This window comes from Microcaecilia unicolor, chromosome 5 (assembly GCF_901765095.1).
Source record: "Microcaecilia unicolor chromosome 5, aMicUni1.1, whole genome shotgun sequence".
NCBI classification, from domain to species: Eukaryota; Metazoa; Chordata; class Amphibia; order Gymnophiona; family Siphonopidae; genus Microcaecilia; species Microcaecilia unicolor.
Window position 1 is genome coordinate 113,311,267 of NC_044035.1, and position 15,470 is coordinate 113,326,736.

Genomic DNA, 15,470 nt, shown 5'->3' on the forward strand with positions numbered 1-15,470 from the left:
ATCATAAGCTGTGTAGTCTCTTTAGCTAGGAAAAAGATGACGGAAAGGAGAGTCTCTGTGACCACCTCCCAACTGCTACTTGCAAAATAGTTTACTCTTTACAGTAATTTGCAGACTGAACTGCTGGAGACACAGTCCCCCCTACTACTATTACTATTTACTACTATTTAACATATCTAAAGCACTACTAGGGTTAAGCAGCGCTGTACAATTTAACATAGAAGGACAGTCCCTGCTCAGAGAGCTTACAATCTAAAGGACAAATGTACAGTCCCCCCCCCCCCCAACGATATTTTGTGGGCAGTACTGTTAATGTCTGCTGCCAGCATTGAACCCGGACATTCATTGTCAGGCCATATCCGGTTGCCAACATTTAATATATCTTTTTATTTTTTTTTTTTTTGAAAGACGGTTAGCACATGCCTGGTTAACTCTATATTCGGAGCTAATCGGCCATTTGTTAGTTCATAAAGACATGACCACCCTCTATATGCACCAGCACTAGCAGGTTAGCTCTGAATATCGGGAGCTAACTGAACTCCACCCCCAGAACGCCCCCGACATAACTGGCTTGCACTTCGACGCTGACTGGTCATTTGCAGCGGCACTTAACCAGTTATCTTTGCTGAAAATGACCGGATAGCAACAAGTTAACCTGTTGACAGCCTTTCCCATCTGGTTCACTAGCTTTGCATATTTGCTGGAGTAAGTGCACATAATGAATCTTCCCTCCCGTCTCAATTCCCACCTTCCTTGTATTCTCCATATTTGTTAATGTGAGGTATTATTTCAATTGTACTATCATTCTGGTTTGTCCTGACCAATTTTTTGTCCTTAAAGGTATTGTCTGTGTGCCGATTTCTCCTTTACTTTGAAGTATTTGTAAACTGCTGTTAACAGTATCACAGGGCAGCTTTACATTGGAGCCCTGCACTTTTCCACTTGTACAATCTTGATGGAGTCCACTGTGGGTGCAATCAGTATGCTCAGGATGAAATAATGTTGAAGGACATCAATGCTGGGAACCTCTTCCTTAGGGTTCCCTATTCCTTTTTTTTTTTCAAACAGAAAGGGTGAGGCTTGTAGGGTAGAGTCACTTTAGGAAGGTGAAATTAGCAGTTTAGCATTTCACTTTGGTGGTCTGAGTTCAGATACAGGTTCAGCCCAAGGGACGTATTCATAAATAGTATCTGAAACAAGTTCCCTCAGGTTATTGTGGAAGTTCAGGATGATTTGGGCTTGCATAGATTAGTGGTGATGCCTCTGTTTAGGCTTTCCTATTTTGGAATTTGAAAAGTTTTAGGTTTGGTTCTGATTGTATACTAGAATGTTAAGTAAATTGGGGTTTGAAATTGATTTCCTTTTTTTTGTGCTTGTTTTTAAGTTTTGGTTTAGTTTTGCTTGTCTCTAGCACTCTATTTTGCTTTGCTCTTGTTCCGTGCTTAGGATATTTTTAGTAATCACCTCTTTCTCTACACTTAATCCAACACCCTGTTAAAATCTGTTTGGAGGGGTCATTCATTATCCATGGTGGTGGCAGCAGCAAACAAGCTTAATTTAAACACCAACAGTATTGTTCAATACGTATGTTCAGCACCAATATACAGTATGTATTGGCTGTTGTCAACTGCTACTGCTCCTCAGCAGGGTTAAATTGTCTAGATTAACTAGATAGCTACTGAAACTCACTGCCATCCTGATATCCCTGCTCTGCCCTCCCTCCACCCCTCCATCATACAGATAGTGTTGGGTTGGTTAAAGGGATTTTCAGACCAACGCCAAGAGTACTTTTGTAATAGGGCAGGAGGATGCTTATATGGCACCCTAATTTCTGCGCAGAAATTGAAGCGTATTCTATAACAATGTGTGTAATTTAGGGACCCATTTACAAAGGCATGTAAGGAGGGGTCATTATCCATGGTGGTGGCAGCAGCAAACAAGCTTAATTTAAACACCAACAGTATTGCTCAATACGTATGTTCAGCACCAATATACAGTATGTATTGGCTGTTGTCAACTGCTACTGCTCCTCAGCAGGGTTAAATTGTCTAGATTAACTAGATAGCTACTGAAACTCACTGCCATCCTGATATCCCTGCTCTGCCCTCCCTCCACCCCTCCATCATACAGATAGTGTTGGGTTGGTTAAAGGGATTTTCAGACCAACGCCAAGAGTACTTTTGTAATAGGGCAGGAGGATGCTTATATGGCACCCTAATTTCTGCGCAGAAATTGAAGCGTATTCTATAACAATATGTGTAACTTAGGGACCCATTTACAAAGGCATGTAAGGACCTACGCGCATCCAGCATGATCAAATCGGCATTACTGGCCGGCTACCGCATGCCCCGGGCAGTAATTCTGAATTTGGCACGTTCCGAAAACACGAGGTAGAAAATATTTTCTAATGTGTGGCGCTTACCTGACTGTAAACGGCAGTGGATGTGTGCTGCATGCCTACAGCCTTGTTAGAGCACTAAACCTTATTGCTAAATCTATGGGTAAGATCTCAGGCCAAAAATGGATGCGCTCTGGTTTTTATTTTGTCGCACGTCTGTTTACAACCCCTTAAAAAAGGCCCCTTTTTCCCGGACACGGTAAAAACTGGCCCGGCGCTCGCACTGCCACAGGCCACTTTTTGCAGTGGCTTAGTAAAAGGGCCCCTTAATTGGTTATCTAGCTAATTGGCGCTGTTAATTCGACATCAACAAGCAATTATCAACACTAACTGGCATTAAGATTTATGCGCACAACTCGCAAAGTGTATCCTGTAACGTGGTACACGTAAATTCTAAGTCATGTAGTTGAAAATCGGGTGTGGTTATGCAAGTGGAATGGGCGGGATATGGGCGTTTCTAAAATCTCTGCCTATTGTTATATCATACACCTGCTCCACACCTAAGTTACACATCAGGATTTCCACCAGGTTTTAGTTGGTGTAATTGACTGCGACTAAATTTAGTCGTGCGGAGCAGCACTCAGTGTATTCTATAAAGTACACCTAAATTAAAGCATACTTTATAGAATATGCTTTGATTTCCTTGTGGAAATTGAGACGTGATATATAGAATCTAGCCCACAGCGCCTAAATCATAACTCTGCCTAAACTCCTCCCTGACTCCTCCCCTGAGGATGCCTGCTATAAAAGTATATGCCATTTTGCATCATACAGACTCTTAAGCATAACCTACTATTATAAGGGCCCATTTCTGCTTTACCTGTGTTTTGCCCTTAAAATAACACAGATAGGGGAGCTATATTTACCAGCCGCTGCTCCGATGCACGCTGTGCTTGATAAGCGAAGGCTTTCAAGTCCATCCGCACCTTGTGCCCGGACATTGACTGCTTGCAGACATCTAAAGCTATTCTCACTGCTCCATACTAACCTAAGATAGCTTATTGCTCAGGGCTTGGAGGAGCTCGTCGGCTAAGCTGCTATCTGCTGGATGACATCACTTCCTCCTTAATTGCATTATTAATGTATTAAATGTGCAGGCCTAGATAAAAATATAACTTCCTTTGAATATTCACCCTGCTGTTTCTTTCTCAGGAACTTCACCAAAATCTAGCCTTTCCTTTCTGAATATTCTACCAAAACCCTCCACCTCCTATTTAAGACTATTGTGAACTGCTCCTCATAAATCTCCTGCTGAAGTATTTCTCTGTCAGTCTGTCCAGAATGCAGCTGCACAAGACACTTTCTACCAGTGTCGCTACACTCATATAACCCATCTTATCAATTCACTTTATTGGCTCCCTATTTGTTTTCACATACGGTTCAGACTTTTCTTACAAGTGCATTCGTCCAGCAGTTCCATATTACCTCTCATCACTCTGTACTCTCCTTGGGAACCTTACTCATTGGTTAAGTCAAGCTTATTTGTGCCCTTCTGCTGTGTAATGCCAGACTGTCCTTTCTTAGCTGCATCATATGCCTGGAATAGACTTCCAGAGATGGTGATTCATGACCTTTTTCAACTGCAACCCAAAAGCCCATCTTCTTGAGGATGCTTTTGAACCTTAACCTCCCCCCCCCTTTTTCTCCTGTTGCTACCCATAACTATTTTTTCACGATAAATGGAACTATTTTTTCACTATAAATGGAACTGCCTAACTCTCTTCTTTGTCCTGTTTGTTGGTCTTGAATAGCTTATGAGCTCTACAGAGTAGGGACTCTTTATGTATGTGAATACAGTACTGCACATATCTAGAAGTGCTATAGAAATAGTGAGTAGTACTACGGAAGGTTATGTAATTCTAGTGATAGCAAATGAGACTGTACTAGTCTTTCCAGTATGGGCAGGAATAAATCTGTTATCTTCTATTCCTTAATCTATTCAGCTATAGTTGAGCAATCTTGGTGGTAAATGAATTTGGGCATTGTTCAGACCTGGTATATTTGATGTTATCTCGTATAGACTGATGCAGATAGCATTAATAATTAAAGATCCTCCGAGTCTGATCATTTGTTTTTTCTCTTTTCTATGCCTACCTTAGTAAGTGCCTAAATTTTTCTATTAGTTTGTGACTTCATCATTGCACTGTTCATTATCTCAGCCTGGTTAAAAGATATTTTTGTTAAAAACATTGTAAAAATGTTGATAAACTGTCATGTGAGACAAGTAGAAATGATCCTGTGTGTGTAATAGCAGTATTAGCCCGAGTAAAACTCAGGTTCAATGTGGCTTACATAACAATTAGAAAAGCATGAACGTGTTCAAAATATGTAACGAAGAGGGGTCAGCTTTCTCATAAAAAGAAACTTGTCTATTCTGCCTTTCTGTAAATAAAGAATGGTTGTGTTGTATTTAGGTCTTCAGAAAGGGTTTTTGGATTCTGGATACAGGATCCTGGGAGCTGTGGCAAAAGTCAGGGAAGCCTTCCAGCCTCAAGAGCCTGATTTCCCACCACCACCACCTGATCTTGATCAGCTTCACGTAAGTGAGATGTAGCTGGTGTTACCTTATAGATGTCGCCTAAAAATGTTATGTAGTTTTGGTTCCAGAATTTTTAATTCAGTGCTACTCTTTCACACCAGTTAACTCTCAATCCTCCTTTAAAGTTGCTATATCTGAAGTGTGTACTGACTAAGCAGTTTTTCCTGAATACAGTTCAAGTTGAAAACGTTTAATGAACGTTTCAAATTTAGCAGACTGCTGGGTAACAAATGCCCATCCTGGTTCCCAAGAGAACTTATTGGCAACTGCTGGAAATCCAGTTGCCTTAATCCTCAAGATTCTGTCATGGCTACCATTTCCCCTGTCCACTAAAATGATATACTGCTGGAGACCAGGACTGCATCCTAACCCCAAGAAATTCCACTTAAGTTACTGAAGGAAGAAAATGGACATGAGTGGGAGATTTCGGAGGGGGGGGGGGGGAGAGCACAAAGTAATGGACAAAAGTTTAGGGGGGAGAGAATTTAAGTGATTAAAAACCTGATACTTTTTTGAGCCAAGCAGCAACCGGTTGGAACTTGTAATTCTCTCTAAATCTGTGACCTGTTTTGAGTATTTAATCTTTTTGATTCCATGAGCTGGTGGATTGTAAGCCATCATTATTGATATCCATGAGCTCACTTTTGCTTCCCGCTGCACACCAGCTACTATGTTAATTTACTGAGATTAAGGGAGTTTAGAGGGAGCCTCCACTGAGATGGCTCTCCAACCCACTCTCCATCCAGGCCCATAGATGCCGGTTACCACAGAACCAACTTTTTATATCCTGAGAGTTTGAGGACCAGTACTCGCAGCTCACTATAACCCCGACAACTGAGACCCTAATGTGGGGCTTAGTTTAATATCTCCTATTCAACAGTATATAATGCTATTGTTGAACCACTGGATCCACCCCCTTCATGCCTTTAATTTTAAAATTCCTGTTGAACTTGTACTGATGGGAAAAAAGTGCCGGACCTTTATCCTACATTTTTTTAAAGTGTGTATGGAACCAATAAACTTGTTTTTCTATGTGAGAATGTGACAAATGAAGTAATCAGGCATAAAATATACTTGCTTGCCGGCCATGACCTGAACATACAGGTAGAATTTTGTACTTTTTTATGGAACACATTATAGCCATCCTGAGCCAAAGTTGAGGGCAACTTATGTATACAGAGGGCAGTGCTAGCTTTAGGCACTTTGATTTTGAAAACAAATGCAGAGTGGAAGAAAATCCAATCCAAGAAACCAGTCAGAACTTTATTTGGAGTTCTCATTCTGTGAGTTCTGACTGGTTTCTTGGATTGGATTTTCTTCCACTCTGCATTTGTTTTCCTTGTTGGATTTGTGGAAGGTGTGAACCCCTTCTTTTTTCTACTTTGATTTTGAAAACATTCTTATGCTTTTAGTAAATATAAATTTTAATGCTGCAGCTACAAAATTCCAGTAGACAAATTTCAAATATGCTCCAGGCTAGTGATTCCTGACTGGTAATGCTTTAGCTATTAGTAGAAAGAGCCTTTCCTAAGTCGTAATTCTCAAAGTAAAATTTCTCAGAACAAGTTGGAATAAAGTGTGTTTCGTTCCTTGTGGTTTTTCAGCTAGCTGATGAACCTGCACCACCTAAACCGCCACTGCCTGAGGGTGAGGTTCCTCCACCCAGACCCCCACCCCCTGAGGAAAAAGATGAGGAGTTCCCTGAACAAAAGGCAGGAGAAATGGTTAACCAACCTATGATGGTAGCCGCAAGGCAGCTACATGATGAAGCCCGAAAATGGTCCAGCAAGGTAAAAAGAACAAACTGTCAAATATACATATACATAGCTTGGTCTACTGCTTGAAACCCTTTAACCTACTAATATAGATAGATTTATTTGGGTTAGTCATGATTCACGTGTGCTGATAACTAAATTCTGAAGCAGTGGATCAGGAATTATGTCTGGTAGACTGAGACCGTTGTTTCCTCCCTTCCTTACTTAGATGGGACACAAGAGAGAAATTTGATTTATAGTGTTGGATTTTTAGGATTTTCTGGTTATGATTCCAAGTCCTTGCATCAGTCATTGCTTTGTGATATAGTAGCAAATAGTCACGACTGGCAATCACAATCATGGATTTGATAGGCAATTTGATGATTGGATTGCAGTCCTCAAATGGGATAATATAAATTTAATAAATTTGGTGAAAAATGTTCTCCAGTTTTGAGAACATATTGTAATAGTGATAGTCATGAATGAGGCCTCAGATCTTGGCCCTTGCCACAAAATTGGCTGTTTCCCATGGAATCATCATGATAGAGTGTGTGGGCTGAGATGAAGATGGAATTGGGAAGGAGTTGTGATGGTAGGTGGCAGTGGGAGGAAATAAATTGAGTGTGTGTGTGGGGGGGGGGGGTTAGAGATGGTGCCAGGAGGATTGGCAAACTGACAATCAATCATTGGCATTCCAGAATATAAACAGGAGATTGGATCTCATTATCCAGCTCTGGCCTCTGCTTTTCAGAGGCTAGAGAGGCTTTTGAGCACAGAGAACATGGATTCCACTCCCAGCTATGGTCCAAAAGCAGAAAGGACTTGAGCAAAGAGGCTGGAAGAGCTTCTTAACACAGAGGACTTAGTTCCTGGGAAGCAGAGGGTGAATGAGAGGACCACGGGAGATGAGGGAGGAGATTACACAAAGTATGAAGGGAGAAAAGGCCTAAAAAAAAGAGTGAGGGGATTGGAGGAGCTGTGAGGAGTGAGTAAGAAAATTGTAGAGGCGGTGAATTGCTTGGGGGGAGGAGGGTGGAGCCATCACAGGAGCTCTGGAGTTTGAACAAGAGGATGGGAGGTTCTATATGGTACATTTTGATAGGATCCCCCCTCTCTCCTTTACCCTTCTGTGATTGATCACCCTCCCTTCCTTTGTTCTTCATCTACTCCATGAATCTCCTTTTCCTCTCTCCCTCCATTATTCCATCCTCTATCCTTTTGCCCATTTTGCCTGAGCTGCTTCTCCATTTCTATTTTCTGAAATCCCTCCTATCCCTTGTCATACCCCACATCTTTTCTCTTATTCATTATCCTCCCTTTCCCCAGTACCAATCACTAAGATCTATTTCTCCTAAAAAAAACAAAATCAAATAAACTTGGAATATAAATACCAGAAAATGACATGTTTTATATATATACTTTTTAATAGCATATGCAAATTGTTGAAACATGCCATACAGTTGCTGCAGATTCTTGAAATATCTTCTGCAGGAAATTGAGGTTATAGGTAGGGTTTGTTGCTCATTGTGATTGTTTTGTTTTTCTTTAGTTCCGAGTATCATAAGTTGTGTGTGTATGGTGATTTTTTTTTTTTTTTTGCTTTATTTTTAAATTTTTAGAACTCTTTTATTGCAACACTGAACAAGAATAACGGCAAATACTGTCTCATAAGAGTCTCAACAGTACATTATACCAACAAGAGCTTGTAATACAGTGTCAATATGATTTCCATTTTTTTTAAAGAAAAGTTTTTAGAACTCCCTCCCCCCCCTAGTCCTCATACAAGTGTAAGTGAAACAAGTACCCATGCAATCCCACCTCCACACCTCCCTATGGTATTCCTTTCAGTTTACAATCAGTCAGAAGAGATTACTGATATGGTCATGCCTTATCACACTCCCAAGGGTTCTAGCGAGTCCTTCTTACGAAGGTTCCCGATATTTTATCTTACTTTGGAAGGGTGCCTGCCTTTTCAGCCCTCATCCATTCCATTTCATTAAGAAAACACAGCTTTGCCAGCTGCTGTTTTTGGCTTTTTGTTATATACGTTTAATTCTGGAGATGATTTAATCTTCAGCTATGGCTTGTGAAAAGGTTGCCATTTATGGAAATTTTTCTACCTTAAATGATGTAGTTAAATTGCATTCACTTTGCCTTTCTACTTTTCAGAAAGGATGAAGAACAGCAGAAAGCTGAATTTGTATTTATCTATCATACTTGACATTCTGCCTTTTCAAACAGCCCGAGGCAGCTTACAAAAGTTCAAACAAAAAGTAAAATATGTAATTGTAAAAAATACAAAAGAGAATACAATCTAAAGGCCTGTTTACTAAGCTGCGTTATAGGCATGCTAGCATTTTAACGTGTGTTAACCATGTACACACCTGCAATATCCCTATAGGCACCTACATGGTCAGCACGCATGCTAATTGTATGTGCGTTAAAAATGCTAGTGCGCCTTAGTAAATAGGGCCATAAGTATAAATAATAAAAAGCAGTACAAATCTGTTCTTAGTATTTTTGATAAGCATAGACGTGTTCTTACCTTGTTTCAGTTGACAGTAAAGAAGTTGGGGGGAGGGCAACCCGAGATTGACCATTGTCTATGGCATTGGTGCAGGAATGACATTGGGTAGTTTAGATGGGCTAATGGTCCTTATATACTGTTTTATTATCTGTTAAATTATCTTATTTATTTAAGCATTTCCAATAATGCCCCAGTGAGGACCTAATTGGAGAGTTGTGTTCAATGCACATTTGAAGCTGGTAGTCTTAGCTCTGCTAGCCAAGTTGCCCAAAACTCAGTTAAAACAAAATTTTTAAAAATCCTCCACCATTTATATTTAATTATACAAATATTTCCTGTAAATCAACCATATACTTTGTGACCTATTCACAGAGCTAGATAACAAGGTGAAGCTGATAACTAAAATCATGGCTCCTTGACCTGTTCTTAGGTGAATGGTTCCTCCCTTGTTTTAATATGGCATTCCTTTCTATTGGTGTTCATTTTTATTTTGTAAATCGTTATGGCAGTATACCAAGTTCTGTAATAAACAAACATACTCTCCCTTCTTCCTGGTATTATATTTCTCAGTGAGTAGCTTTAGAAAAGTTTTTAGCTGATAACATTATCAGCTAGGCACACTGCTATAGTGTGGTATAGCCTTATGCTTATGATTTATGAAGATGGTTTTCAAGGGAGTCCTTCTCTAAGCTGCGTTAGGTGATAATGGGTATGTAATTCAGTTAAAAATGTGGGAAGTGCTCAAATTTCCTGTAGTAACTTTTAAAATGTGCATGCACTTAAGGGCCCCTTTTACCAAGCGCGGCCATTTCTGGGGGGAGCCCTCACCATCACCCATTGAGGTGGCAGTAAGGGCTCCCGTGTTAACCCAGCGGTAACCAGGCAGTGTGCATTACTGCCCGATTACCCCTGGTACACTCCGGCACTACAAAAATTAATACATTTTTGTAGCACCTGAAATAATGGCACTATAGGGGTGAGAAGTATTGCCAGGCTGCTGCGGTAGCCCGGCGGTACTTCCTGTATAGCAAGCGGTAAGCTCGCATTGGGCTTACCACCGCTTAGTAAAAGGAGCCCTAACTGTGCAAAAAAATATTTCAAAAATTTTTTTTCTTTGTGGGGGTGTGTCAGGAGCAGAGAGTAGATATTCTATACTAACCAGTTAGTGAGAAAGCTATGTGAGCCGTTGCCGCCTAAAAACTGGGTGGCAGAAAGTGCTCATATGTTAATTTTTAAAAATGGCCACGAGCTAATGGCAACATTAGCATATGGCCATTAATACGAAAAATAGACAATCCATTTTTACAGCTGTGATGATAATGGTCTTAGCGCACAGGAAAGACCTGCATGAGGACACCCTAAGGCCACTCTTTATAAAAGGACCCCAAAGTGATTTACCCAGGTCAATTGGTGTGATTGAAAACTATCATCCTGTCCCGTTACAAGACATTCTTTGAGGAGGGTTATTTAGGTAATAGAACTAAAACAACATGGGTGCATTCCCTATTCAAAAGCACTGTGCTACTTTATCCCTCATCAGTTGATTATACAAATTAATGCAAGCTGTATACCTACTTTTATGACATTTATGTTATTTACATTTCTAATATACAAATGTATAAAAGATATAAAGTATACATCAAACATGAACAAGCAAATTAGAATAGGTTTTACAATAAGACTTGCTCAGTACACTTTAGTCATGTCAGTACCCATCTCCTCACTGGACGTGAAGATAACAAGTTATCCAGTCATCATATAACATTGCCACTCTCTATTTCTACCCTCAACCAACATTATAGCCTGCCTTTTTCGATCCACTGCTAATGTGATTACCTAATCTGAGGAGACTACTGTTATCTCCTGTGATGAGCCCCTTGGGCCAATGTCCCACTCCACCTAATTTCCCCCAGCACAAGTTTGAAGAAGTCACTTTTCTCAGTGCTTAAAATACATTTTATTGCCGTTTCCCATAACAAAATACATTCTTCTCATGAACCACTAGGTTAGTTCTGCAGTATCCTACCTGAGGCTTCCAACACGTCACCCACATGGACCCCTTTCCCAGCTATACCTTCCACCAACACAGTCCTGTAGCCTCTCACTGCCCCGGCAGTGCATTAATGTTCCAACAAAACACAGGTACATCATTCTGGAGCAGATTCACCTGGCAGTACTCAAGTCTTGAAATGTCTCCTACATGACTTCTTAAGGGTTTATACAGTCCAACAGCATCTAGCACAAACATGTCTTAGCGCTATTAAAGTCCCCCCCCCCCTTACCTTTCCACTCTTTGCAAACAAAAAAAATTAGCAACAGAAAAATATCCGGTTCTGGGCCTTTTCTATCTCTGCCTTCAGAGCTGGGGACAGCCACCTCCCTTGCAGTGTTCCACGGACAGTGCCCACCCATAGCTACCACAGGAGAAAAATAGTACACTGTGGCTAGCCTTAAGCGCTGCCACCCCGAAACAATCTAATATTATTTAGGGACTTATCTCAGTGCCTTTCAGGGTTAGTATAAAAAAGAGACTTTCCTCTACACTCCGGCTCACCGGCCTCTGCTGGTTCCATGTGCTCAAATCACTTTCCTTTTCAGAGTCTCATAAGTATAGCCATACTGGGACAGACCTGGTCAATCCAGGTTACAAGTTCCTGGCAATATCCCAAAACACAAGATCGTGGCACAGCTCCTTACTTTGGGGTCCCTTCTTGCCCCGGATTGGGTAGCCTGTCTACTCCTGGCTGGTCTTTTCTCTCTGTGTGAGGGCTTCTCTCTTTGGGGTGCTCTCCCCTTCTCTGGACTAGGGCTGTTCACTCAGCTCAGCATGCTTTCATTTGGCAGGAAATGGACACGCCCCACCCTCTTCATATGTCCCTAGAACTCCCCTGGCTGCTAAAATGGGTAGCTCTCCCCCCCCCCAACTACTTTCTCCTTGGTGGGGAGTCTTATTCCTAAGGGCTGTTCTATTAGATCCCTACCCTCTAGAGGAAGCCTTTTGAAGTGCAGGCTCCTATTCCATTAAGGCAGCACTACGGGTTTTGAGCTGGTGGAGAAGTGGCCTAGTGGTTAGGGTGGTGGACTTTGGTCCTGGAGAACTGAGTTCAATTCCCACTTCAGGCACAGGCAGCTCCTTGTGACTCTGGGCAAGTCACTTAACCCTCCATTGCCCCATGTAAGCCGCCTCGAGTCTGCCATGAGTGGGAAAGCGCAGGGTACAAATGTAACAAAAAAAAATGCCTTGTGGGATGTGTAGTAGGCTTTTCTCGCACTCTTATGACGAACCCTAGCTACTACCTTGTCACACTCCCCATACAGGCAAATCACGGCTGATAATTCCAACAGCTTCTTGGCCTGAACTGTTAATTTTTCTACCCCCCCCCCCCCCCCCCAGTTCCCTAAAATAATAATAATAAAAACCTTGCTGAATTCTATTTAGAAATTAAAGGACCCCTTTCCTTATCGTCAAAGTGAATTAAGTACCAAACTTCCAACCTAGCTATGTATCTCAAGTACTTCTTAGCCAAGATCAGGTGACCCTCAGGGGGAGGAATGCTGGCTTCGGCCTAACCCCTGGTAAGCCTTTTCTTGGTTGAGAGGTGCCCAGCTGTCCCACCGGTTGCCTTTTCAGGTGCCGTGGAGGACTTGCAGCTCATCTGCATATCCTCGGAGCCTTCACCGGAGTGACTCCCAGGTCCGTTCCGATCCACTCGGGGCCTCTGCTCAAGGTGCACAGTGCTCCTACCAGGTGCTGTGGAGGACTTGCAGCGTTCTGCATATCCTCACAGCTGCATCCGGGGTGACTCCCAAATCCACCCCGACCTTCCCAGGGCCTTCGCCACAGTTACCCAGGGCTTTCGCTCCACCTACCCAGAGCTACCAGGTACTTCTTAGCCAAGATCAGGTGACCCTCAGGGGGAGGAATGCTGGCTTCGGCCTAACCCCTGGTAAGCCTTTTCTTGGTTGAGAGGTGCCCAGCTGTCCCACCGGTTGCCTTTTCAGGTGCCGTGGAGGACTTGCAGCTCATCTGCATATCCTCGGAGCCTTCACCGGAGTGACTCCCAGGTCCGTTCCGATCCACTCGGGGCCTCTGGGAGAAGAGGATATTTCTCTGGTAAGTGAACAAATTTTGCTTGTGCTTTCGGAACTTGAAGATTGGGGTTTAAAGGAGGAACTGTAAGTTAGTGATAGGCTGATATCCTTAATACTTTAGCAAGTTTTAAATTACGGAAAAACTCAAAAAACACTAAGATGGAGTCAGCAGTCCAGCAGCGAGAGGGGTGCTATCCAGTCTTTTGCATTGAGTGTCACATGTATGATTATCTCCCAATTGGTGAGGTGTCATATGTGTGTGCCCGATGCAAAGAGCTCCTAGCTCTCAGAGAACGTGTCCGTTCTCTTGAGGCTAGAGTAGCAGACTTGATGGAGCTGAGGGAGACAGAGAGGTACATAGAGGAGACCTACAGGGATGTTGTAGAGAAGTCCCACCTCCAGTCAGGTAGCCCCTGTGCTACCTTGGAGGAGGGAGGTCTCCTAGAAGGAGAGCATCACCCTGGTGAAGTAGGAAGTACTCCTGTAGCCAGGACCTGCCCACCAGGGGATGTACTATCCTTTCGCACTGAGGATATATCTCCAAATATTGCCCGGGAGGGAAAGGTTAGGACAGCTGTTGTACTTGGTGATTCGATCATTAGGCATATAGATAGCTGGGTGGCTGGTGGACGTGAGGATCGCCTGGTGACTTGCCTGCCTGGTGCGAAGGTGGCGGACCTCACGCGTCACCTAGATAGGATTTTATATAGTGCTGGGGAGGAGACGGCTGTCTTGGTACATGTGGGTACTAATGACATAGGAAAATGTGGGAGAGAGGTTCTGGAAGCAAAATTTAGGCTCTTAGGTAGAAAGCTGAAATCCAGATCCTCCAGGGTAGCATTTTCTGAAATGCTACCTGTGCCACGCGCAGGGCCCAAGAGACAGGCAGAGCTCCAGAGTCTCAATGCGTGGATGAGACGATGGTGCAGGGAGGAGGGCTTTAGATTTGTTAGGAACTGGGCAACATTCTGGGGAAGGGGGAGCCTATTCCGAAAGGATGGGCTCCATCTTAACCAGAGTGGGACCAGGCTGCTGGCATCGGCGTTTAAGAAGGAGATAGAGCAGCTTTTAAACTAGAAATGGGGGGAAGGCCGACAGTCGCTCAAAAGAGCATGGTTCGGGATAAGGTATCTTTCAAAGATATCACCATAACAGGGAAGATAGAGTATCCTGATAGTGAGGTTGCAAAAGAGATTGTAGTAGATCGGGTATCCTTAAATAACAATAAAAATCAGACAAAAGATTGCCAATTAATACTGTCAAGTACTAAGCATGATGTACTTAGGAACAACAAACATAGTTTGAAATGTCTATATGCGAATGCCAGGAGCCTAAGAAATAAGATGGGGGAGTTAGAATATATTGCACTAAATGAAAAATTAGATATAATAGGCATCTCTGAGACCTGGTGGAAGGAGGATAACCAGTGGGACACTGTCATACCGGGGTACAAATTATATCGTAGTGATAGGGTGAATCGGATTGGTGGAGGGGTAGCATTGTATATTAACGAGAGCCTTGAATCAAATAGATTGAAAATTCTGCAGGAAACAAAACACTCCTTGGAATCACTGTGGATTGAAATTCCATGTGCAAAGGGGAAAAGGATAGTGATAGGAGTGTACTACCGTCCGCCTGGCCAGGACGAACAGACGGATGCGGAAATGTTAAAGGAAATCAGGGACGCAAACAAACTGGGCAACACAATAATAATGGGGGATTTCAATTACCCGCATATAGACTGGGTTAATGTAACATCTGTACACGCAAGGGACATAAGATTTCTTGATGAAATCAAGGACAGCTTCATGGAACAGCTAGTTCAGGAGCCGACAAGAGAAGGAAAAATACTAGACTTAGTCCTTAGTGGTGCTCATGATCTAGTGCAGGGGGTAACGGTACGAGGGCCGCTTGACAACAGTGATCATAATATGATCGGTTTTGATATTGGCATTGAAGGAAGTGAAACTAGGAAATCAAGTACGCTAGCGTTTAACTATAGAAAAGGTGATTACGACAAAATGAGAAAAATGGTGAAAAAAAGACTGAAAGGAGCAGCTCGCAGAGTAAAAAACTTGCGTCAGGCGTGGATGCTGTTTAAAAACACCATCCTGGAGGTTCAGGACAAATATATTCCACGTATTAGAAAAAAGGGAAAAA

General features: G+C 42.4%; 1 protein-coding gene across 4 annotated transcripts in view; it reads left to right on the forward strand.

The window, feature by feature from the left end:
• VCL (vinculin) overlaps positions 1–15,470 on the forward strand; it is a 233,391-nt gene that overhangs the window by 186,134 nt on the left and 31,787 nt on the right. For all 4 annotated transcript variants that reach the window (XM_030203202.1, XM_030203205.1, XM_030203204.1 and 1 more), the window contains 2 exons: positions 4,813–4,937; positions 6,542–6,727. In XM_030203202.1, coding sequence (XP_030059062.1) covers positions 4,813–4,937; positions 6,542–6,727 — 311 coding nt within the window. The remainder of the gene's footprint in view (positions 1–4,812; positions 4,938–6,541; positions 6,728–15,470) is intronic.